The sequence below is a fragment of the Puma concolor genome, chromosome E4 (assembly GCF_028749965.1).
Source record: "Puma concolor isolate L17-30 chromosome E4, mPumCon1.1.hap2, whole genome shotgun sequence".
Lineage (NCBI taxonomy): Eukaryota > Metazoa > Chordata > Mammalia > Carnivora > Felidae > Puma > Puma concolor.
The window spans coordinates 63749907-63775491 of record NC_141683.1 but is presented as its reverse complement, the minus strand read 5'-3'; the positions used below and the strand labels follow the sequence as shown (position 1 = coordinate 63775491).

General features: G+C 38.8%; 2 protein-coding genes across 23 annotated transcripts in view; one reads left to right on the top strand and one right to left on the bottom strand.

Annotated features, from left to right (window-relative positions):
• Positions 1–6990, bottom strand: part of SDCCAG8 (SHH signaling and ciliogenesis regulator SDCCAG8) — a 251622-nt gene extending 244632 nt beyond the window's left edge. For all 12 annotated transcript variants that reach the window (XR_015246427.1, XR_015246428.1, XM_086694748.1 and 9 more), the window contains exon 1: positions 6029–6990. Coding sequence is in view for 10 of the 12 variants with exons in the window: in XM_086694748.1 (XP_086550874.1) it covers positions 6029–6224 (196 nt within the window). In the remaining 2 variants the exon portion in view is untranslated. The remainder of the gene's footprint in view (positions 1–6028) is intronic.
• A 6-nt stretch (positions 6991–6996) lies between these two features.
• Positions 6997–25585, top strand: part of CEP170 (centrosomal protein 170) — a 126615-nt gene continuing 108026 nt past the window's right edge. For 5 of the 11 annotated variants that reach the window (XM_086694746.1, XM_086694739.1, XM_086694744.1 and 2 more), the window contains exon 1: positions 7000–7217. The gene's annotated coding sequence lies outside the window, so the exon portion shown is untranslated. Of the gene's footprint in view, positions 7218–7250; positions 7635–25585 lie in introns of those variants that run through there. The other 6 variants (XM_086694747.1, XM_086694743.1, XM_086694745.1 and 3 more) reach the window with 4 other exon arrangements.

Genomic DNA, 25585 nt, shown 5'->3' with positions numbered 1-25585 from the left:
TCTGTGTCTCCCTCTCACTCCATCTCTCTCTCTCTCAAAAATAAACGTTAAAAAATTTAAAAAAAAAAAAAAAAAAGAACGATTCTCGAGGAACAAAGGCTAAGAGCAAGGCCTTGCTACTTCTAGGTCACAGTATCTCAACCCAGCACTTCTGACGTCTGCACCTGATAACTCTCTGTTGTAAGGGCCTGTGTTGTGTATACTTAGCAGTCTCCCTGGCCTCTACCCACCAGCTGCCAGCCGAAATTAACCCCCAACCACCACCAGGTGTGACAACCAAAAATGTCTCCATCCATTACCAAATGTCCCCTGGGTGGAAAAAAATCACCCCTGGTTGAGAACCAGTGGTTTAGAGCAATAAAACAGGATAGCCACTGTTCAGTTCCGAGGAGAGACTTCCCACATTACGGCATGGTAACTACAGTCACCTGTTAATGAAAAATGGGCAGGACAGTGAGCAATTCAGCCACAGTAGTGGCGGTGGACAGTGCACCACCCACAACCTGTCACAGCCACGATGGGGCACCTCTGATCCAGGTGTCAGGAGAAAGCGTTATACCTACTATAACCGAGAAGTTGAAATTCGTATTTTAGCTTCATATTGTTTCAAGACTTAACACATGAAGCAATAGTTACACCTCAGAGCCATTTTTCAGAGCCACCTTGGGTGATCATTCCTGTAAATATTCTAGTGGGCTTTGAAGAAGACCCTCCTCCCCATCAAGGTTGCTTTGGCAAGTACACAAGTACATTTCAAGCTACTTTCTCTACCTTTTGACCTTGACGGGACTATCGCTAAATGAAAAGGTAGAAAACCTCAGCACACACTGGGGAAGTGATCAGAGCACAAGTCTGTAAACATCCCAAGAGAAAATATAATTATTCTCAGTTTCTCAATAGTTTGAGAGTAACTTAATCTCTTTTTCTGACCAAGAGCATGTGAAAATGCCCGTACAATTTCATAACGCTCAGCATTGTTTTGGTTCTAGATAATTCCAGGGATGACTCTTTACTTGTAAAACAGGTTTTCGCTGGCTTTTCTTTTTTGGCTGCTAAGTCCCGTCTTTTGCCTATTTTATCTCATCAGTAGTATGGATGAGATACTGGCTTTTGTTATTCTGGTAGAAGAAATGGTCATAAAAGTTAAAAGTATTAAGAAAAGCCATTAGAGCACATAAAACAAAAAAATGAATACATTTAATTTAATCAGCCCCAAAAAGAAACTCAAATGTTTACAAATTTCATTTGCATTACCAATCCTTACTTATTAATAGCCAAACCATTCCATGCCTCTAATTTTGAGAAAAGAGAGCTGTTTCAGTCTGCAGTGAAATACCAAAATAATTTTTCCATTCGTAATGAATGTTTCTGGGGCCTTTATTACATTGGTCTCAATGAGGCTGATAGTAAAACAAACAAATAATCAAACGCTAGCTGTGGAGAGAGAGAGAGAGAGAGAGCGAGACAGCGTATATACAGCATACATGACAAAGAATATAAAAATATTCAGAAAAGAGTTAAGAAAAGCAAAAACAAAAAGAAGAAATATGTTTCATGAGTAAAACTGAGAAAAGGAAGAACTTGACTTAAGTTCCACACATGTTAAGTTTGTGCAAGGTCCAGATGATATCACAGCTGGCTAATTCAGTGACCAAAGTATTGGCAAATTAAGATTAACACAGGCCTTTTACAGATGTGAGCCCTTCCCTGGAAGGAAAAAAAAAAAAATTATAGAATCTGTGGAGATGTGCCAATCATACATATAAGTAAAACACAGAATATCAACATTATCTTCAGTTTTCTCAAACTAGATCAATTTACAGAGAAAAGAATCACCCTCCCCCTCAAATTATGTATTTTCTTCCCATATTCAACTTCTCATGTTCTATGGGCCTAGTTCCATTCTAGCTCCCATTTTTATAAGAGAGACACATAACCTTTTATCGTGCGCATGGGGCCAATCAGTGTTGATGGAAGGGATGTTAGAAACCCAGGGGTCTGAGAGAAGTGCCTGGAGGAGGAACCGGCTCTCAGATGTGTTCTGCTTGGCCAGCACAGTGTGGAAGGGAGAAGAAAAGGAAAGAAATTCCAATGTTTTTAGAAAAAAGCATAAGCTGCCCAATTTGGCCATAAGCCTCACCATTCCCTAGTGTCTTCCACAGAGGCCATCACACATTTTGTCACCTGTCACCTCGTCCAAATGTTTCACTTTACTGACGAGGAAACAAGAATCCAAGAACAGTTTACTGACTGCCTCAGGTGACACCGATAGTTATTGGCAAAACCACAGTAAGACTTCAGTGACCCGGCTCCTGCTTCCACATTCTCCTCTGACTCCACTAGACTCTTACGCAAATTCAATCTAGAGCCCAGAATGCCAACCTGTTGAAAGAAAATGAGGAACCAGTATCTAAAATGCTGGTTAATGGCTAAAATATGGAAAAGGTTGTATTCTTGTCACAGTTCAAGTTTGTTCCATATTTCTTTATGCTCACCTAACCAAAGGTGGTCAGGACCTACGTGAATAGGTGAGTCATGAATGCAGTGCTGTTGACACAACTGTACCCACAGCTAACACTGCAGCAATGGCCTAGACATCATCGTGTCATTAAGGCTGGGACACTGCTCTTCTAACAAGTTCTCTCCTTCTTTCTACTACCATAGCACTACATTCAGGGTACAGGACTGAAAACAGCCTGGATTCCCTGTTAAATTGGTTTTTCTGACCCTTTCTTGGCTACGTACTAGTTATTTTATATCCTTGTGGCCTTGTACAATGAGAGATTTCAATCAGATTTCAATGAGAGAAGAGCTATATGCTACTCTCCGCAGTTCCTAAGACAATCCTCAGTCCTTCTGTAGGTCTTGAATGCTAGCTGCCTATATTAACCACAAAGGGGATGAACACCTAGCCATACTGCCAGGTGACCTCCCAAGTCACTTTCACTTCTACATTAAGCTCTGTGATTCTCAGGGTACATGGGATATGTCCACTTTTCCCCACTCTGGAGACTTTCAGATCACCTACTGTGAAGCAATAATATTATAGATCTGAGGGGCAATGAGGCCTTCTAGTTTTTCTGTCAGAATGCTTACTTTGAAGGACAGTCACTAAATCTCTCTAACTTCTTGCAGTGGGGGCACAGACAGACAAGCCAAAGCCAGAGATCCCTTTAGAGAGGATAAAGAGGGGTCACATCTGGGAAGCCTAAGGAAAAGGATGAGGGGAGTGTGGAGTCTGCAAACAGGTTCCCTCCTTCCATGGCTGCTCTAAGATCACAGGTCAAGGACAGGCAAGAATCCCACTCAAGATTCATAAGAAAGAAAGCAGGTTGACTCTGCCTTTCAAATGAGAACTTCAAATTCTTAATATACTATAATAGTCCCTATAATTACATTTAAAGCAAAGAACTGAGGAAAAGCTATGAAAATGAGGGATTATCATAGAAAATTGTGAAAGCATTTTGCGTTTTTATATGGCTACTTCCTGGCTGAATATAATTGAATGGATATTAATAACGATTACATGTACAGTTATTTAGGAACCAGAGAAATAACATGTGAGGAACGACCAAGAATGCTTATGAGCCTTTCCTTAAGCACAAACAAGGCAAAACATTTTGGGGACATAATAGCAGATAAACAAAGACAAACAAAGCAAGAAAACCAAAACAAAATAAGACAGAAGTACTTAAAATTACCTTTTATCTGATTGTATAGTAACAGAATTCTCAAGTTATTAAGCACAAACACTGAAAATAATGAAGTTCCACGTGTAAAATAATGCCACTGTACTTTGTTTATTCAGAAGCACAAATTTTTATATGTGTGAAGCAAAGAACTTCTATATGTGTTTTAACTCAGGATTGGTTGTTTCCTTCCATGTGCTATAATTTTTTTAAAGTTTATTTATTTTGGGGGTGGGGGCAGAAAGAGACAGAGAAAGAGAATCCCAAGTAGGCACTGTGCTGTCAGCAGAGAGCCCAACACAGGGCTGTGAGATGATGACTTGAGCCAAAATCGAGAGTCGGATACTTAACTGTCTGAGACACCCAGGTGCCCCCATAAGCTGTTATATAAACCAAATAAAGAACAAAGTTAAAATGCTACTAAATAAATAATAAAATAAGTCATGAAAACCCAGGAAAAATTTCAGGATCCATTTCCTGATTTGTTGTTAAAACCATCACTTAAAAAAAAACCTTTAACTTTTTTCTCTTCTTTATGTTTGCTTCTGATTATAAATGTTCTTTACTATCACACTACATTTATAATTTATCTCTAAATGTATCATCTTTGAATGAAAACTCCCCACTCTATATAATTACTGAAAGCAGTATTAGTTTGAAATTAACTTTATTGCATTAAAATGCCTAAAATTAAGCCCCCATTGCTTACATAAAGGTTCAAAGTAAGGCAAGAGGAAGAGCAGCATTAGCAGAAACTTATAACAGAAAACAAATTGTTTTCACCAACCTCAAAAAATCACTCATTATCATTGTGCACAGTACTTTTCTTGCTTTCAAATGAGAAGTTAAAAGTAGTTATTTCTGTATCTAACAGCTCTTGAAATACCAGTAGGCTGATGAAAACATTCATCAGGACCAATTATTTTACTCATGCAGTTTGAGCATGAAGAATATTGACAGTTTGTAACACGTTGACAGATGGAAACAATACATAATAACCCTTACAAAATCTAGAGTTACTAGAAGGTAAACTTTCTAGTCTCTTCGAAAAATCTTCACTTTGCTGCAAGTCCCAATTATAAATAGCAGCTGACATTTAATGAGTGCTTATGTGCCAAGCAGTGATTTTTACCCTTATTCTCTGTCATAGTAATCTGTCATTATTTTATTTATTGTTTTTCCTCCCACTAATCCAGAGGCTCCATGGGGACAGGGACTCTGTCTACTTCTTTATTGTATCCCCATCGCTAGTATGCCTTACACATAGCAGGCACTGAATTGTTAAATGACTCATTGTTCTAAACACTTTAACTTTTTAAAACTATTGGTCATGGCCTAGAGTGTTAAGAAAATGCAAAAGAATAAGTGGAATGTATTACATTTAGTAGAATATTCTTCAATGAAACTTTTACATGTATATGTCGTATCTGTGTAACAGCAAAAAAGAAAAAGGCTGAAAATCACTGCTTTACGTGGATTATTTCATTTGCTCCTCACAATAACCCTGTAGACAATACCATAACTTCTACTTTAAAATAACAGAACTGAGGTTTCCAGATGGCATATATGATGTCCATGATGATAGAGCTAGCTACAAGTAAGAACATCATTTCTATAAAGACTCACTCACAGGGTACCATACTAAGAAAACCTGAATTAACTAAGCAAGGTTTCAGTAATAGTAATTGTGCAATGATTAATAAAGAAAAAAAAAAAAAAGGCTTTTAAGGGATTCAGTCCTGACTGAATTTAATATCTGGCTTAGCCACTAACCAGTTATGTGGACTTTGGACGAACTTAATCTCTTTGCACCTAGATTTCCCCATGTGTAAAAGAGGGGTATTCATCAAGTTGTTAAGTTTTAAATGACTTGATGTATGTAAATAGTTTAGACCACTAAATAGAAACTGTTCTGATTAAAATAATTAGTATTTCCTTTTTCTTGGTCCGAAAAATCACATTCAACCCATTGCACTACAGTTGGAATGTGTAAAAAATGTGAATAAGGAATTTACTGGATTAAAGAGCAAAGCATGGGAACTGGGCAAGTTTGGAATAGAGCCACCCAAGAGGTTCTGCTGGACTTGGGTGAGAAAGATGCTAAGTCAAGCTCAGGGAGTTGGTCCAGGTAACTATGGGAATCAAGGGAAACAACACTGCTTAACTGTAAAAACAAACACAAACGACTTCATCTTCCCTCAAGGATCACAGCAACATCCATCTTCCTCTGCATATTGGCTGGGGCCAATCCAAGGTGTCAGGAAATGCACCTGGGTCAGCTCCCGCCCAGTAGGGCCTGGTACCAAGGGGCTAGGGCGCAGAGGTTCGGCGCAACTCACCCCGGAGACTCCGTTGATACTGCCCTAGAATCTCCTCCAGGGTAGAGTTCTCCGGGGACTTCGCCATGCACAGACTCGGGGCCCAGAGATGGGAGTTACGTAGGGAAATGTCCGATGTCGCCCTTCGGGGAACCAGAGGCCTTGGCGCCGGAGTAGCACCCGCCAGCTTCCTGCCGCTGCTGTCACTGGGGAGCATGGAATCCCGGTCGGAGCTCGCTGGGGGCCCTTCCCACCCATTCGCCCTCACGGTTGATTTCGGGAGTTGTAGTCCGCAGACTGCGGGCCTGCAGTCACGAGGCTCCTAAAAGGCCCTTCCAACTGAACTACAATTCCCAGAGGTCATTGCGCCTCAAGGTTTGGCGGTTTGGCAGCCAGATCCGGTTGCCAAGAGACTGCCTGGAGGCTCCGCCCTTTTTCTGTAGCCCAGCCTGGCTCAGTCCTGCCTTTATCCCATCCTGCTGTTTGGACCACCCAATCGACAGAAAGCTCACCGAAGGTCTTGACTCTTCTAAATTTGCTGGCTTGCAGTTGGTCCTTGAAATTTCTCAAGGACACAAATAACAAGTTCTACACCCTTCAGCCGCGACATCTGCCAAAATGGCCAAATACATTCTCAAGAAAAAGAAGCTTTATATCTTCGAAACAACCTAGATTGTGAAAGCGGCTGACACTACAATTCCTAGCATGCCCCGCAACCCGACCTCCACTTGGAGTTGGCGCACTGCCCTCTGGGAACTGTAGTCCTTTTTAGTTGCGGTCCCGGCCTTACACCAGGGTCCTCTTCATTGTTCAAGCTGGTTTTTGGGAGCACGCCTGCGCAGTAGGCAGCTGGAGAAGCCTTTGGGTGAGACCCTCCACACAGCCCCTTTTCATTGTCTGCGTTTCGCGCCTGCGCAGTAAGAGATCGTTGGGACGGCCGGAGGAGGGGATAGGGCCGGGCTCCTCGCCCTTTCCCCAGGCGCCTGCGCACTGGGCGGCCGCTCTCTGCCGTTACCGCTATGTGTGGGGCGTGTGTGGAATAACGTTATTGCCCAGCGGAGCTCAGGGCCGGGAACTCGACCGCAGCGGCAGCGACGACGACGACAGCGGCGACGACGACGACGGGGTGGGGGGAGGACGGCGTGCGAGAGACTCACGGGACGCGACGCGCCCCGCCTCCCCCGTCCGGTCCCTCTCTCAGCGGTGAGGGGTAAGTGATGCGCTCAGCGGCTCGGCTGAGGCGCTGCCGATGCCGCCGCCGCCGCTTCCCCACATCCTCCGGGGTTCGCAGCGGGGGCTCGGGGCGCGGCCCGCGGCGGCCGGGGTTGCTTCCCCGTGGCTCCGCACGGCGCCGCCACCCCCTCCCTTCCCCTCCCCTCCCCCACCCTGCCCCCAGCCCCACCCGCCGTCCCTCCGGGCCCGCGGCCGCCGCCTCTTCCCGAGGACGTCTTGAATCGTTTTCAGCCCTCTCTCGGCTTTGTGCAGCCCTCCCCCCTGCGCCGTAGCAGTTTGCTAGGGGTGCGGGCGGAGCATCGGAGGGAATGGCTGTGCTGCCGCCGGGGCAGGGATTCCCCCCCCCCCCCCGCCCCCGATCCGAGCAGCTAAGAGTGCCGGCCCTTTCTGTGAGGTTGGTCTGGCGATGTGGGGCCGTTTGGGGGAGGTCAGGCGAGGAGCCCTCCGGACGCGGCTGGAGGGCGTGGAAGACGTGGAGTCACGCACCCTGCCAGGCGACTGCACCCGCGCTGGCTCTGGCTCTGTAGTAAACCCGGGGGAGGAGAGAGTGGCTTCCTGTCGGCTTCATTGTCCTAAGATTCAAATGTGGGGTTTGGGTATGCTTCCCGTCATTTTATGCATAACACAGGGCGGGAAGACGTGGGATTTGTATCCTAAGTTATAAAAACTCTGGGGTTTTTTTTGGGGGGGGGGATGGTGTTTAGCAGAGTTTTATTTATTTGAAGAATATAAGCCCCTGGAAGACAGGGACGGTGCCTGTCCAAGCATTGCCAAGGTGATAAATATAAAATTACCAGATGGCGAGGAAGAGTGGACTTAGAAAGGGCCTGACGACGAGGCTGTTGTGTAGCAGGGAAATGAACCAGCAGAATTGTTTTTTCGATGGGTGGGTAACGCATTCACGTTCCTAAGGGAATAGATGAGGCTTCATCTTTCCGTTTTGTTTTTTGAGCAGTCAAGACAAAAAATAGGCCTGCTACCTTTCTGTTCCTGATTTTGTTTATAAATACTTTTATTCCCTTAATGAAAATTCACTCGTTTGGGAAACATGTAGTGAGGCAGATGATAGGTGATTGAAAATGTATGTTTTAAAATGATTTGATCTTAAGCTTTCAATGCTTACAACCGTTTGCTGGCGTTAAAACCAGGGGAAGAAAGAATGAAGCAGGATGGGGAGGAGCAGGTGGAGGAATAATGGGAGAGGAGAGACTTACATTGTGAGTACTCTATGTAAATCTTCAATGATACAACCCTAGCTGGACATGCTTCAGGAATTTAGTAATTCAGCTCTGGAAATACTACATTGCAAGGGACAAATAATTTTGTATTTTTCTGCCGTTATTTTTGAAAAACTAAAACCAGGGCTGTTTTTCATCCTTCCTAACTTCGTAGATACGGTAGAATTTTGATGTTTTAAAACGCAATCTAAGTGCACTTGACACAGAGGAGGACCCTAAAACTTGGGAAGTTCGCTGATTTGTCTGTCCAAGCCTAACTGCTAATGAAAGGGCAGAGCCAAACCAAGATCTGTGCCTGCAGAGTGCTCTTTCAGTTTTGTCCCTTAGTCTGCCTACCCTGTGAAAATTTGTGGAAGGCTTCTCTACAGCTCCTTGAGTTGTCTTTGACGATCAAGTTCATTGATACCCTAGTTTGTATTAATCTTGTCCTTTTCTTCGTGATGTAAAAATAGTAATTCTGCTGAAGTGGAGCTTTAGTTTTATAAATTAACTCATGATGTAAGGAAAGATGCCCTACCAGGGGGTTTTCATAAAAACAAACTCTTGGAAGCTTTTCCCTACTACTTGTTAGTAACCACATTTTAATAGCATTTCCTAACATTCAGCATTAGTTGATAGCGTGATCAACTCTGTAAGCTGTTAAAAATAAAATTGCCAGGTAACAAGAACCTGTGAAGTTCATTTTTCTCTTCTATTAATGAATTATATTATTTGCAACTTGCCTTTTGAGAAAAAAATCTTTGTTGAACTTTTTAATCAAAATTAAATTTGTGTGTTTTCATTGAGCTGGTTTTCACACAAAGTGCTTTTTTGCTTTATAAACTTTTAAATTTTACATTGCATTTCAACCGACTTTTAAAAAAGAATTTAGTAATAGGCCTTTTAAATTTTGCTTACTTAAAAATAATCTATTGTTAAATGCAGCACGGGGAATTATATTAAGTGAAACTTTAAATGTATTTTACTGGTAAATTTCGCTGTTGTCAATTACTTTGTATGGAAATAAATAACCATCTGTGTTTTCTATCTTAGCATTAAAATAATTAAATTTATACTACAAAATTATACATTATGCCCATTGATGCAGATATCAAAGTGTATTTAAAAATCCTATGCTCAGTGATCTGTTTTCTTTATTTCAAGTATCTGTTTCCTTTCATCACTGAAGAAAAAACTAGTTTTATTGTTGCATCTGATAGCAATCAGATATCACTCATCTGGTACTCAGCACTGTATGTTTAACCTTGTTAACATGTTTTTTTATTCAACAAAATTCTCCTGTAAAATAATTTTTACTATTTTAATTAATGAATGATTTTCTCGAATGATTTTGTTCTCTATCATGAACGTTGGGGTTTCAAGGAGTGTCCTAATAAATACTTAACAGACAGCAGTGTACTAAATTGCCAGCTAAAATATCTGTACAGTTGCAAATTATTATGGAAGTGTAAGAATAACAAAAGAGCAATTAGATACCATCTGAAAAATCCTTGGTGGGTAGGTAATATTGAGAACATCACGTGTTGATGTGTTTCAGTAAGAATAATGAGTTTCTTATGGAGAGAAACCTCAGACCATCTTTATTCCATAAACTTCGGTTAATAACCAAGATTTCTAGTAATCAACTACCCTTGTTGAAGTGGGATTTAATTTATTGACTCAAATATTTCTTGAGGGAAGTGCTCAGCAATGAGTTAGTCGCTGTGGGCAATACAAAAGAATAAGAAGACATCTGTTTGGTAGTAGAGTTGATTAAACTAGGTAGATATATAGTCTAGCTGAAATGATTATGCAACAGTATATCTATTTCGTAAAAAGTTTTTTTGGCTAAAATGAATGATATGGTCAATGTATACCAATGATAAAGCCCTCTTTTATGTCAAACAAAGGTAGAGAGGAAACAAACAAAAGCAAAGCTAAAGAAAACCTTACAAAAATTACTTTAATCCATATAGGGATTGTACAGAACATGGCAGTGGAAAGAATCTCAAGCGTGCATTGCTTAGGTTTGAGAAACAGAATATGAAACATAGCAGAGAATAAGTCATTATTTCAGTGTATCAGTAAGAAATAATGTAGAAGACGTTACCCTTTGGGACATGATATTTGTTGAATAAATGACAACAACTTACCATGTATTGAGACCTACTAACTGCCAGGCAGCAGGTGTGTGTATGTGTATGTAATTAATGCAAGAGTCTTGTGTATAAGGTATAATTTTACACATTTAAATCTGAGAATATTTGAAGCCCAGAGTTAGTGATAATTTTGCCTCTGTGTCACACATTACTAAGTGGTAGAGCCTATAACTGAACCTTTGTCTTTTTAACAAAAGCCTAGATTTTCACTCATCCTTTTTGGTAAATTAAAAAAGCAAAATTTACTCTTTTCTGATTCACAAATTTTTAGAATTAGAGGAGACTTTAGAGTCATCTGGTACAGTGTACCTCCTACTACAAATATGTCTGAGACTTTTATTGAGTCAGCTTCTCCAAGAACAACACTTCCACGAACAATGAGGCATAAGATGTCTCATTTAGCTTTTGGAAAGAGTAATAGGAAGGTCTTAATTAGAGCCGGTATCTGCTTTCCTGTGTAACTTCTCCCCATTGGTTGTAGTTTTGTCTTAAGTGTAGGCCACAGTAAGGTTTTTCTCTACCAGGTCTTCTCTTTTCTTGTTAAATACTACAACCCTAACAACTTCATGTGATGCTGTTCCCTCTACCTTTCTCATCTCTGTCAACTACATTCAGTTTTGTTGATGCTGTTCTTTTTGTTCCGATCTTGTTTTTATATTTAGTTCTCCAGTTATGGTCTAAAAACAGTGTAGTGAAATTATCCCTTTCTTTAATTCAAGCTATACGCTTGTGTTTACAGTCTAAAATTGTGTTAACTGTTTAATAACCTTTGCTACTTCTAAGCAAAAAAAGAGAAGGAAATGTTATATGGCTTTTCAAGTTATATTTATACAATTCAAAAGATTATTTGAGACTCTGTATTTCTACTTTTTTGATGTTAAAATGACCTTTCTTTATGAAATGATAATATGTAGTAAGTTTCTTTTAATATTTGCCTTGGGTTTTTTGTATTGGTTTGGTTCTTAAATGAACAATGAAAAGTTGGCAACCTTATATTGTTTTTCATTTTGTTTTTTGAAAAATCTGTTTGGAAACCACTGATGCAGTCATCATAAGCGAGTGTCTTTTCTATGTTAAGATTTCTCCCATTCTGTAGATGATTTTTTGAAGCACTGTTTAACCCTTTCAAGTATCATCTCCTTGAATGTAGCCATAGTTAAAACTTGTCGAGATCTTATTGAATCATGATTCTGTCATCCAAGGGATTAGCTTCCCTTCCTGCCTTTTAGACATTTATAAATTTAACATACCAGCCCTCTTATGTCTTCATCCTGGCCGTGTACTGGATATAGCCAAGGACAAAGCTGTGCAGATTTATAAATAGAATAAATGTAGCATAAATAAAATATGCTTAAGAAAAGAGACAACACAAAGATAATGAAAGCCATTTGCATGGTTTTTTGTTTGTTTTTAGTTAAGGGGAAAACCATTATATTCTCCAGTACTGGGTAAAGCTTACAGTCTGTGGGGTGATACAGATAATTGTATAATGGCAAGTCAAGTAAGCATAGGTGTTATGAAGAAAATTCAGAGTAAAGGGATAGACTGTGATGGAGGACTGCTATTTTTCATTTATTTTTAAGTAGTCACTCAAATAGAACATTCAAATGGTTCCAAAAAAATCAAACTTCTAAGAACAAATAATGTGAAAAATCCTCATATCCCTCAACTTGCCTGCTGAGTTACCACTTACTCTAATCCAGTAGATAACTTTTTATTATTTCTTGTGTATAATTCCGGTGAATTTCTTTTTCAGTTTAAGCAAATATAATGTATATTCTTAATCTGCTTCCCCTCTTTTACACCAAAGACAACCTCTTCAGACAATATTCTGTACCTTGAGAGCTTCCCGTTTTAGGAGTGGTTAAGGAATACTGCTCTCTGAGGAGGTGACGTTTGGCAGAGACTTGTGGTAGGTCAGGAAGTAAGCCATGGAGGTGAGTGGTTGGACTGTGCAGTGGTCCTGAGACAGCAGGGATGGGTGAATTTGGTGAATATAGATACCACTGGCTGAAAGTGAGTGAGCAAGAGGAAGGAAGAATAGGAGGAAATGAGACTGGATAGAGATTGCATGGTTTGATTTATTTCAAGTGCTTTTGGAGTTCATTGCAGGGTTTTGAGCAGGGGAATAACAAAATAATTGTGTTACATTTTTAAAATATGGTTCTGACTGTTTTGTGGAGAAGACTGGAGGGGAAAAGAATGGGAACAGGGGGATGAGCTAAGACATTTGGAGTAATCCATACTAAGATGTTAATGGTTTTGACTAGAGTGATAATGGTGGAGATAGTGAAAGTTGCAAGGTTGTGAGTTTTTTTCATGTTGTTTAAAATGTCTGTTAAACATCCAAGTGGAGCTATCAGGTAGACAGTGGAATACATGAGTCTGGAATTCAGAGAAGTTCAGACTGAAGATATTCAAATCTTAAGCATCACCAGTAGACTATATTTAAAGCCATAGGATTGTAAGACATCACTTAGTTTGAGAAGAGGTCCAAGAATTGAGACCTGCTACTCTTCAATAGTGAAAGCTTAGCAAGAGAGACTGAGTTCCCCAAAGGATTGAGAAGAAGTTGCCAGTGAGATAAGAGTGTGCTGCCCCAGGAGCCAAGTAAAAGAAGTATTTGTAGAGATGGGGATGTTCACGCCATACTGCCTTTGATCACCTGAACACTCCTTGTAAACTGTCTGTGAGAAGATTTTGTTAGACCTCTCCTTACTCTTACTAGTTTTTGATGGGGATGTTCACAACTATTCCCCAGAAACTACTAAATCTAAAGCCCTGAACAAAGTTTTATGTGTAAGTAGGCCCCTGCTGTGTCTTAGATGGATGGATGTGGTTGCTGCTGCTACTGAGGTTTGAACAGGAGAGACAGCACTGTTCAGTGAGGAGAATTTGCAGTCAGGATTGATTCAGGGTCACTACCTGTGTGATCTTGACCATGTCACTTAATTTCAGAAGTTTGGTTTCTTCCTCTGTAAAAATAACACTAGTGGTAGTCCATCTACCTCGGAGGTTTATTTTGAGAAACAAATGAGGTAGATGTAAATAAAGCAAATGAAAGGGATGGTTGCAGGTAGGAATCTCCTCCCATTGCCCCAAATGTGGCACCACTTGGTGGTGGTTCACGTGAAGAGATATTTTGTTAGGGGTGAGGAATAGAAACATTTTTTTCAATCAGACACTGTAGGAATAGTTTTGTACTTCTTCATTTCATCCCCGTTAGGCAGTTTTGCACATTATTTTAATGTTCTTAGAAGTGGAGAGAGACATGATGTGGGAAAGAGGCTTTGAGAGAATGACTTTTCCCCCAAGTCCTGTGCTCATCCTTCAGTTCTAGGCACAGTGTCTACATGAGAATGAAGTCGATAAAAGTAAGCAGGCCAGCTTTCTTGTTTCCAGGCCCACAAGGAACATTTTCTCTTGTCACTGGCTTCTTTTCTGGAAGGTGTTTTGCCAGCTAAGGGTTTGTCCCATCTCCCATGGAAAAGTACGAGTTCAAATCGTACAGGTTGTTAGGGGTCTTTGAGGCAGCCAGCTAGAAGCTGAATTGAGGAGACAGTGGACAGGTGAGCATACTTGATATAAAGTATCAAATACTTATTTTGGTGAAAAAGGAGTATTGCAGTTGGAGGACTTTCAGCAATAGTCTTAAGCGATAAAGACTTCGAGGCAATTGGACTGTAACTTCAAAATATCTATCTCGAGGACCCTATGTATTATTATTTGCTCTGGTTACTCAATAAACACTTCTCATTGGATAAACAATGCATTGCAAATTGAAGGTCACCTTATTTTTTCATGCTTTTAGTTTTCATATTAAAAAACTAATCCTTGTCTATTGCAGATATTTAGAAAATACCATTATGTCAGGAAGAATATTCTCTTGTAACCCCACTAGCCAGTGATGCCACTGTTACATATTCTTGTTGATTCTGGTTTAATCTGGTGATATTTTATCATGAGATTAAACTTTCCGACCAGTTTTTCATGGTGGTATAGGAGTCCATGTTACCAAATTTGTAATTTACTTAAATTCATTTTTTCTAAAGTAATGTTCATCATTGTATATAGTTGTAACAACCAACTCCTTTATAAGTCATATACATGGTAAATATTTTTCCCAGATTGTCATTTTCCTTTTTAAATTTGTTATTTTTATCCAACAAGGATTTTTAACTTGGGTATTTCTCTTCCTTTTTCCTTTATGAAGTAATACCATTGCACACAGTTTTATTATATACATACCTATATTCTTACAGAATTCATAATGTGAATATGTGCAAATGTGTTATTTTCTCTAAAATGTATTTAGGTGTGTGTGTGGGGGGAGAGAGAGAGAGAGAGAGAGAGAGAGAGAGAGAGAGGGAGAGAACACACAAGAGTATGTGCACCTTTCGTCCCAGTACCATTTATTCTGTAACTCTTAATTATCTCCAAATGTCCTTTTAGTATGCATAGGTTTATTTCTGGATCTTTTATTCCTTCTGCCTGTCTACCTATTCTTGCACTGCTATAGTACTACCATGTTTTATAACATAGGTTTATAATATCTGTTTATCAGCGGACAGACTGTTCTGTCTACACTATACTGGTTTTAACAGAATTTACTTTGTTGTCCTTGTATGCTTATTTTTAAGTGCACTCTTAATCCCCTTCACCTGCTTCACCCATTCCCCCCCAACCACCTGTTTGTTCTCTGTAGTTAAGAGTCTGCTATTTGATTTGTCTCTCTTTTTCCTTGTTTTGTTGCTTAAATTCCACAAATGAGTGAAATCTTACGGTATTTGTCTTCCTCTGACTGATTTCACTTAGCATTGTGCCCTCTATCTAGATCCATGCATATTGTTGCAAATGGCAAGATTTCATTCTTTTTTATGGCTGAGTAGTAGTCCATTGTATATTTGGGGATCTTAGTTTTGATAGTGTTTTCAGATCTGTTCAAGTTCCTACCTATTATTTTAGTCAATATGTCATTTTCATTTTCCTAGAAGTTTATTTATTTGAGATTTTCAAATTTAGATGCACAGAGTTGTAGTTATTTTATAAATTTAAAAAATCATGTCCGTTGCCATAACCTAAGCATTTTTAAGTTTATTTATTTGTTTTGGGGGAGAGAGAGAGAGAATGTGTGTGTGTGCATGCGTCTTAGCCAGGGAGAGACTGGGAGAGAGAGAGAATCTCAAGCATGCTCCTTTACTGTCAGCACAGAGCCAGATGTGGAGCTCCCAAATTGTGAGGTCATGACCTGAGCCAAAATCAAGAGTAGGATGCCTAACTGACTGAGCTACCTAGGAGCCCCTGTGGTTACATCTTTTTATTACGAAGCCAAATGTTTATGATGATTGAAGAAAAATATCTGTTAGGGATTTTAATACTTTTTAAAGAATGAGCTTCTGATTTATCATTTTTATTTTTGTGTTTTTAATTCATTAATTTGTTTTTAAATCTTTAATCTCTATTAGTTTGTTGGATGAGTTTATTTTTATTTTTTCTAGTGTAGTAGAAAACACTTATAAGGCTTTGAATTTTGCTTACTTCACTTTGGGTACATTCCTTAGATTTTTATATATATAGTGTTCTGAGAGATTACTTTTTAAACTATTCTTTCATTTCACTTCTCTTGTATTTATTTTTGAGAGAGAGAGAGAGAGAGAGAGAGAGATTGATTCTCAAGTAGGCTCCACGCTCAGCATGGAGCTTGACACAGGGCTCAGTCTCACAAACCGTGAGATCATGACCTGAGCCAAAATCCAGAGTTGGACACTTAACCGACTGAGCCATCCAGGTGCTACAAAATTTTATGCTTTCTAATAATTCATTTTAAAACACATTTTTAACAACTCTCTTGTAAAAACAAATTCTCAGATGCAAAAACGTACATTTAAAACAAATAAACTCTTGCAGCATACAGTAATACATTAACACCTTTTTTGAAAAGTTCATTAATTTTAGGACATAGCATTCTGAAAGGCTAAGATATCCTTAGATTCTAGTGGGCATTTGTATTTTGTATTCCAACTTTGCTGTGTGTACAAGCAACTCTGCTTGTAAGAGCTGGATTAGACGTTTTCTTAACAGGAAATAGCATTTTTAAAAGTAGTAAACCTACTTTCCAAAATGAGTTGCTGTCTAAGGGTATCATGTTCAAAATCCAAAAGTTGCATTGGCCTTGGAAATTTGAATTTACTAATATGGGTACTGAATTCTGTTACAAAATTACTTTTTGGTTCGCTGATTTGAGTTTTTCGCTGATATGTACGTATACCTTATGACTCTAAAAAGTAAGATTACTGGGACACCTGGGTAATTCAGTCAGTTGGGCATCCAACTTCCCTTCAGGTCATCATCTCATGGGTTTTGAATTCCAGCCCCACATTGGGCTCTGTGCTGACAGCTTAGAGCCTGGAGCCTGCTTTGGATTCTGTATCTCCCTTTCTCTCTGTCCTTCCCCCTCTTGTGCTCTGTCTCTCTTTCTCTCACAAATAAATAAACATTAAAAAAAATTTTTTTTAAGTAAGATTACTATTTGACAGAATTCAAATATAATGATCAAAATCATTTCTTAAAAATGTGTAAGTATTTGGCTACACCTGTGTTGATCCAGCATAGATGAGGAAGCAAAAGTAAACTTTTATCAAACATATGTCAATGTCAAAAATAAGGACTGAGCCTGGGTGGCTCAGTCGGTTGAGTGTCTGACTTCGACTTAGGTCATGATCTCACAGTCTACGGGTTCAAGCCCCACATCAGGCTCTGTGCTGACAGCTCAGAGCCTGGGAGCCTGCTTCAGATTCTGTGTCTCCCTCTCTGTCTGCCCCTCCCCTGCTCACATTCTGTCTCTCTGTGTCAAAAGTAAATTTAAAAATTTTTAAAATTAAAAAAAAAAAAGGACAGAATAAGGGCTAATGTCCAGAGAAGGGAAGAATAACTAAAATGTTTATTAATCAGAGTCTCTAGGCACTTAATAGGAACAAAAATTATTTACTTCTTTTTATATGTTGAATATTTTTATTTGATTATGTGAAAATGTCTGATCTAAGTCCCCTAAGAAATGAATATGAAATTAATATATATCAGTGAAATGCAAGATTATCATACCTTTTTATAAGATTCTCAAAGATCTAATGGGAACAGTAAACTGGTTCAAATAAAAAACTTCACATTAGAGGGGCGCCTGGGTGACTCTGTTGAGTCCAACCCTGGTTTCAGCTCAGGTTGTGATCCCAGGGTTATGTGATCGAGCCCTTCATCAGGCTCCAAGCTAAGTGTGGAGCCTGCTTAAGGTTATCTCTCTCTCTCTCTCTCCCTCTGCCCCTCTCCCCTGCTCATGTGCATTCTCTCTCCCTCTAAAAAAGTAAGGGACTCTTGGGTGGCTCATTCGGTTAAGCATTTGACTCTTGGTTTCGGCTCAGGTCAAGATCTCACCCTTTGTGAGATCCAGCCCCATGTCTGTCTCTGCCCTGAACAGTGAGGAGCCTGCTTGGAATTCTATCTCTCCCTCTTCTCTGCCCCTCCCACCATCAAAATAAAGAAATAAACTTAAGGAAATAAATTTAAATTAACAATAGAAATCTCAATAGGATTTTTATTAATTAATTTAATGTTTATTTTTCCTTTTGCTAATTTACCCCATAGATTGGTTTTTAATAGTGTGACATGATTTTATTCTCCATTGCAGTTATAGGGAACCATTTAGGGAACCATTTTTCTGTTAAAATTGGCAAAACTGCAGAGAAAAAATGGGGGTCACAGGAAGATAGGAACCAAATTATTTTCTTTTGAGACAGTCATTTGTATAAACCTGTTTGTTTTATAAACTAAAAAATATATATATCATTTTATTTAATAAATACTGTCATCAGATATCTGCTCCAGAAAAACCAGATGGCTTAGTTATTTTCTGTCACAGATGACTTTTGAGGTTGTTTCCTGATCTTAGGGTAAATTCACACACACGTACACACTTTGTCAACATGGTGTGAATAAAAGAGTACTTTGTACAAGAAGTTAGATCCCCATTTTAGTTTTGGCATTATAGCTATATGACATTGAACAAGTCTTTAATCTTATAATCTCATTTGTTCATTTGTAAAAAATAAAAGACTTAAACTCTCTTATTTCTAAGGTTACTCCCAACCTTTAAAGCAATATGGTGTATGTGAAAATTTCAAAGTATTCTTCAGTGTTTTGTTTATGGCCCATTTAGTCACAAAAAGAGAGTCAAAGGATTGGAAGGATGTCTGTGGTGTTCAGTGGCACACAGAGATGCAGAAAAGGGGAAAAAAGGCTGGATAGAGGAGGAAAGAAAGGTAGGATTGAAGAGAGACAAGGTGAACTTTTTTTTTTTTTTTACATGTATCCTGATATTCATTTGGACTCATAGTATTATTTCCTAAGAATCATTGTCCTTAAAAATACCAATATCTTGGGGCACCTGGGTGGCTCAGTCTGTTGAGTGTCTGACTCTTGATTTCAGCTCAGGTCATGATCCTAGGGTCGTGGTATTGAACCTTGTGTCAGTCTCTGCACTGAGCGTGGAGCCTACTTGGGATTCTCTCTCTCTTTCTCTCTCTCCCTCCCCCTTCCCTCCCCCTCCCTCTGTGAGCTCTGTCTCTCAAAAACAAACAAACAAAAATACCAATATCTTTTAATCTATTATAGCTGCTTTTTATCCTCAAACTTGGAGAGCAGCTCTTCTCCAAATGAAATAAATGTCAGTAGGACATTACTCTTTAACTGTGCGTGGGGATTCCCTCCCTTAAAAGAATTGCTTTCTCAGAAATATTCACACCACAAAATATTTCCAGCGAACTATTACATACTTAATGGCATATATCCTGGTAAACGATAACGTAATTGCTTTAAGCATTTATAGTCTATTTAATTATAATATGAAAGAATAGACTTAGAGTAACAGTTGAAATGATGGTTGAAAAGTTTTGGCCAAGAGATAGGCTTGTTTACATGAATGCTATATACCTTCATAAATGAAAATGTGAAGCTCCTTATGCTGTTGTAATCAGATCAGAATTTTTCTTTCCAACATAGGTTATTTTTTGTCTGCCTAATCTGTGAGTTTATATTCTGTAGGTATAAAGTATATAACTAAAGCTATTCTGTTAATGTAAATAATCATGTGATTCCTGCTTGTGTAGAGCTGAGTAAGCTGGGGTAGCCACTAGCAATATGTGAATATTTAAATTTAAATTAATTAATATTAAATAAGTTTTCACAGATGCATTTGCTGTTCATATTTCAAGTGCTCAATAGTTACCATGTGGCTAGTGGTTAAAAAATTGGATGGCGTAGATCTAAAACCTTTCCATAAGCACAATTTTACTGCATAGTACTGTTTTAGAGATACTTATCAGCATTATAGTTTTACATGAAGGTGAAAAGAAATACTGCAAAATATAGGCTATTAACATTTTGTTACACAATAAATAAGCACGTTTATGATATATATGAAAATACCCTTGCTTTTAACATACTCTAAGATTCTTTATTCTGCAGTTTGAAGATTGATTATGGTTTTCATGTGTTGTCCTGACCCTGTGGTTGAATTACGGTAGTAGTTATGAGCAGGAACTATTTTTAAAGGGCACATTAGGCAGTGATATTGTGAAATTCATTACAGACAGATGGCAGAAACAAGAGAAATTGGTGTCAACTAAGAAATTGTTGAATTAGGAAAGGTGAATCAAAAATATTTGGCTTTCAGGATCTTACAGACCCTCAGTTCATACTGCCTTCTCCCCCTCCTGTAGAGTCTGTTAAACTGCTTTGTGCACCTTTTCCTGCTCCTAGTGATACATGACCTGACCAAGATTTTCAGATCATTGTTGTTCAGTGAGCCTGGAGATAGTTTACAATTCTTTCAGATTCTAGGTTTCTGATCCATGCTGAACCCTGTTTACTAAATTTGCATCATTCGTCCAGATGAGTCAGCTGACATTTGATTCTTGTCTACAGATGTCTGAGGGAGGCAGTCTTGGAGCCTACTGGTGGCCAAGCAGGAGGGTAAGAGGTAGATTAATTTGCATGAACCTTCAGTGTTTGTGGCTCAGAAAGATAGTGTCAGAGAATATGTTACCAGATAAAATATGTATTTCTTTTCAGTCATATTCAAATTCTTACACAAAATCTGAGTTTGTGGGAATTGGTATCACTAGCATCACTGTAAGATATACCAGAGGACAGTATGAAGAAGACTGTGGTTGTGAGGAAAAGCCCAGACCTTGGTATGTGAAAGCCCAGGTTTGGATCCAGGTGGCTCCTGTTGACTAGATTTGTGACCTTGGGTGAGTCCTTGAACTTCAGCTTTCTTGAAGGGAAAAAGGATTTTCACACGTATGTTCTGGGAGTTAAATGAACCCTGAGAGTGTGAGCTCTTAGCATGGTTACTGGCACAAAGAAGGTACCTGGTAAATATTTGAATCTGAGTCTTTTTTTGTTTTTAATTTGTTTATTTTGAGAGAGAGCACAAGCAGGGGAGGGGCAGAGAGAGAGGGAGAGAGAGAGAATCCCAAGCACTGACAGTGTGGAGCTCGATGCAGGGCTGGAACTCAAGAACCTGAGCCGAAATCAAGAGTTGGATGCTTAACTGTCTGAGCCACCCAGGCACCCCTGAATTGGTCTTAACTGATTTGTTGGTGTAAAACAGCAAAGTTGTGCAGTTCTGCAAAAGAAAGTAAGTCAGACTTTGCATTTTTCATAAACTGGCAGAGAAAACTTGGCAAGAATTTTTAATGCCTAGATAATTTATGGAAATATATACTTGTTTTCTCAAGCATTTTCTTTAAGCACTTTATAAGATGATTGTTATGAAGAAATGTCTTATTAAATCACTAGCTTTTTTTTATCCAAACTAAGTCTTCTTTTGAAAATATGTAATAAACTCCAATATACAATATATGACTATTAATATTGGAATGTCATCTTCCTTTTTTTTCTTTGTGAAAAGAATTTTCACACTTTAATTTTAGGTGAAAGTTGTAAATTACAGTTTTTCTGAATACTTGTCTCAATATTTGCTTTGTTTTTTAAAAAAATTAATGTATATGGCAGATGATAAAGGTAAAATTTGAAGCACTCATTTCAAAGTAAGCAGGAGTACATGAAAACAGACATTTTCCCAGTACCAAGTTTGTTCACATGAGTATAGAGTAAGTATCTTGGTAATTACCCAAAAAAAGCACAGCTGTGGATTTATTGTTTTGGATTAACTGTACGTTTCAAATGGGGGTGGAGCTTTAAAAGAAAAAATTTTTCCCAAGAGTATATTTTTCATCATCTGTTCCAGGTCAAGTTAGTTATACAGCAGAGCTGAATTTTTTAACATGTCACTTTCTCAGAGATGTTGGCCTAGACCATCCAGCCTAAACACCCAACACCCTAAAACTGTTAACATCATGCTGTTTCTTTGTCTTTTCATGTTCCTGTCTTCTCATGGTCACTAAAGTGGTCTTACTCACTTACTTAGCTCTCGTTTGTCTATTTTTATTTTTGCTTTGATGAGAGAAGGAACTTTTTCTATGTTGATCATCACCCCATTACCTTTAGTGCTTAGTACTTAAATACTTGTGAATGAAAAAAAAAAAACCAGATTAATTCACTTTAGAGTGCTCTATAAAATGGTGTCCTCATGTATAATTGGTACATAATGTTTATGTCCATTTTCTAGAACTTACATAATTTTTGTAATTAAAATAAATTATGTGAGTGTATGTATATGAATGAAGTTCTTAGAATGGTATATGGTACATGGTCTATAAATGATACCTATTATAAGTAAAAGATTATAGATAATTAGGTCTATTTGATTTTATAACATATGATCAGTCATACCTATACCTTATTTGATCCTGAGTCTTCAGCTGATATGCATCCCAGAAGGCAGAGACTTTAATGTTAAGGATATTTTCCACTAGGGATTTAGGGGGAAAATGTAAAATATGAATTTTGGGTTCATACATTTGCTTAAAATTTATTCAGTTATCTTTTGGGTACCTGGTATGATGGCATAAGATATGGTATTAATAGAAGCTTGATTTATAATTGCTAAAACTTGGAAGCAACCCAGATGTCCTTGAGCAAGTGGATGTATATACATAAACTGTGGTCCATCGAGACAGTGGAATAGTGTTCAGCAGAAATGAGGTATGAAGTCATGAAAAGACATAGAGGAGCCCAGAATGCATATTAGTAAGCGAAAGAAGCCAATCTGAAAAGGCTACATGCTATGTATGATTCCAATTATATGACATTCAGGAAAAGGCGAAACTATGGCAACAATAAGAAGTTCAGGGGTTGCAGGGAAGAGATGACTAGGCAGAGCATAGGATTTTTAGGGCAATGAAAATACTCCATGATACCATAGTGATATATCCATCGCTGTGTCATCAAACATTTGTCTAGTTCCATAAAATGAACAACACCAAGAGTGAACTGTAATGTAAACTATGGACTTTGGATGATAATGATGTGTCAGTGTAAGTTCATCAGTTGTAAAAAATAATCACTGTGGTGAAGGATATCGATGATGGGGGAGGCTTTGCATGTGTAAGGGTTGGGGGTACTGGGACATCTCTGTACCTTCTCCCTGAATTTTGCTGTGAACCTTTAACTGCTTTAAACAAATAAAATCTTAATTAAAAAAATTTTTTTTTCTAAAAGCCTGTATGGCAGTTAATACAGCGGCTTAGTTCACTTTACTGCTTATTTTTTTTTGTAATTCCATTTAGTTAACACACAGTGTAATGTTAGTTTCAGGTGTGGAATTTAGTGATACATACAATACTCAGTGCTCATCACAAGTGTCCTCCCTCATACCCATCACCCATCTAACCCATTGCCCACTCACCTCCCTCCAGCATCCCTCAGTTCTCTATCGTTAAGAGTCTTTTTCCTAGTTTGCCTCTCTCTTTTTTTCCCCCTCTATGTTCATCTGTTTTGTATCTTAAATTCCACTTACGAGTGAAATCATATGGTATTTATCTTTTTCTGACTTCTTTCACTTCGCATACTACTCACCAGCTCTGTGCACATCATTGCAAATGTCAAGATTTCATTCTTTTCTATGGCTAAGTAATATTCCATTGTGTGTATACATACAGATCTTTATCCAGGTATCAGTTGATGGACATTTGGGCTCTTTTCCACAATTTGACTATTGTTGCCAGTGCTGCTATAAACATCAAGGTGCATTTATATATCCCTTCAAATCAATACCTTTGTATCCTTTGGGTAAATACCTTAGTTTTACTGCTGGTTTAAATGACAATTTCAGGAAGTGAAATTTATTGCTTTCTTTCCCTTTAAGTTTTCACTTATTTTGTTATGAAAATCCTATTTTCTTTCTCCCTGTTATGTATTCATTCAGGAAACAGAGCTTGAACAAAACTGGGCCAGGCCCATGAAGATCTTTGTCACCCTTTGATGCCTCCTGATACCAGAAGAAAAGTTGTCACTTGGATTCATCAGTAGATAATATTTTATTGAAATAAGAATTGGATGCATTGGAGGAAAGCATTTTTAGCTGTGTAGATTAATAGTTGTTTTTTTTTTTTTCCATTTATTTATTTTTGAGAGACAGAGCACAAGTGGGGGAGGGACAGAGAGACAAGGAGACACAGAATCCGAAGCAGGCTGCAGGCTCTGAGCTGTCACAGCACAGAGCCTGACATGGGGCCCGAACTCACAAGCTGTGAGATCATGACTTGAGCTGAAGTTGGATGCTCAGCCGACTGAGCCACCCAGGCTCCCCAATAGTCTTAATGCTACCCCAGTTATTTCTTACTCTGCAATAGCAGGACTTGTGGGGTAGGAGGAAGTTCATACTCTAAAGCCATCTGGTGATGAATCAGCGAGCCGATTGCCAGAAGCATAAGGATAGACTGCCCTTAACATGTGTTTTAGCTCCAATAATTACATACACTGATGATCATTTACAGAATAGCTTTTCAGTCATCTGAGTTAAACTGCTCTTTGCCATGGATTATGTTCTGTGTTATTTCATAGTTCTGTTGTAGTGTTATTACATATCCAGTACAGTGTTGTCTGTCTCACAGAATTCCAGTAATTAATAGCACTCGGATTCCTGCCATTAGTCCTCAGTTTTAAGTGACTGGAAGCAACATGTTTCAATATAAATAAACAAAAGCAGTAAAATATCTGGAAGGTTGAAACTTAGAAGTGTAGTTGAAGCTGTGTGTTCTGAACATCTGTAGTTTTTTTTTTAATTTAAACCTTAAATATTGGATTTTTTAGTACATTTGTTTCTGAAATGAGCTAGAATCTAACAGGAGAGTCCATTTTTAAAGCCAGTAATAGCTATTAGGATCATGGAAACCAGACTGTGATTCGGACCTCCAAAGATCAGGGCTTTAAGCTTTTGTCCGGTTGCTGCTGGAAAGAAACCTGTGTGACAAGGAGATGAAGAGTCTGCAGGAGGCACCTGAAGGCAAGGGCGGAAACTACGGTTTCATGACTTTGATTGTACTAATGGTTAAATGATTAATTTCTCACCTTCTGTCCCTGGACATTTCCATGTTACCACCTCAGGAAGATTTGCCACAGCTTCAGAACTACTCATTCATTCATTAAAAATAGCTTGTCAGGGGCGCCTGGATGGCTCAGTCGGTTGAGCATCTGACTTCAGCTCAGATCATGATCTCGTGGTCCGTGGTTTCGAGCCCCACGTCGGGCTCTGTGCTGACAGCTCGGAGCCTGGAGCCTGCTTCAGATTCTGTGTCCCTCTCTCTCTCCGCCCCACCCCTGCTTGTGCTCTGTCTCTCTCTCTCTCTTTCAGAAATGAATAAACATTAAAAAAAAATTTTTTTTTTAAATAGCTTGTCAGACACTCACTAGAGGTGAAACAGTGGGCCGGGCTCTGGGGATACAGAGGTAAAGAAACATGACTGTAGTTCAGCTCTGCACTGACTTGGAAGAATACCACGCCCAGTGTC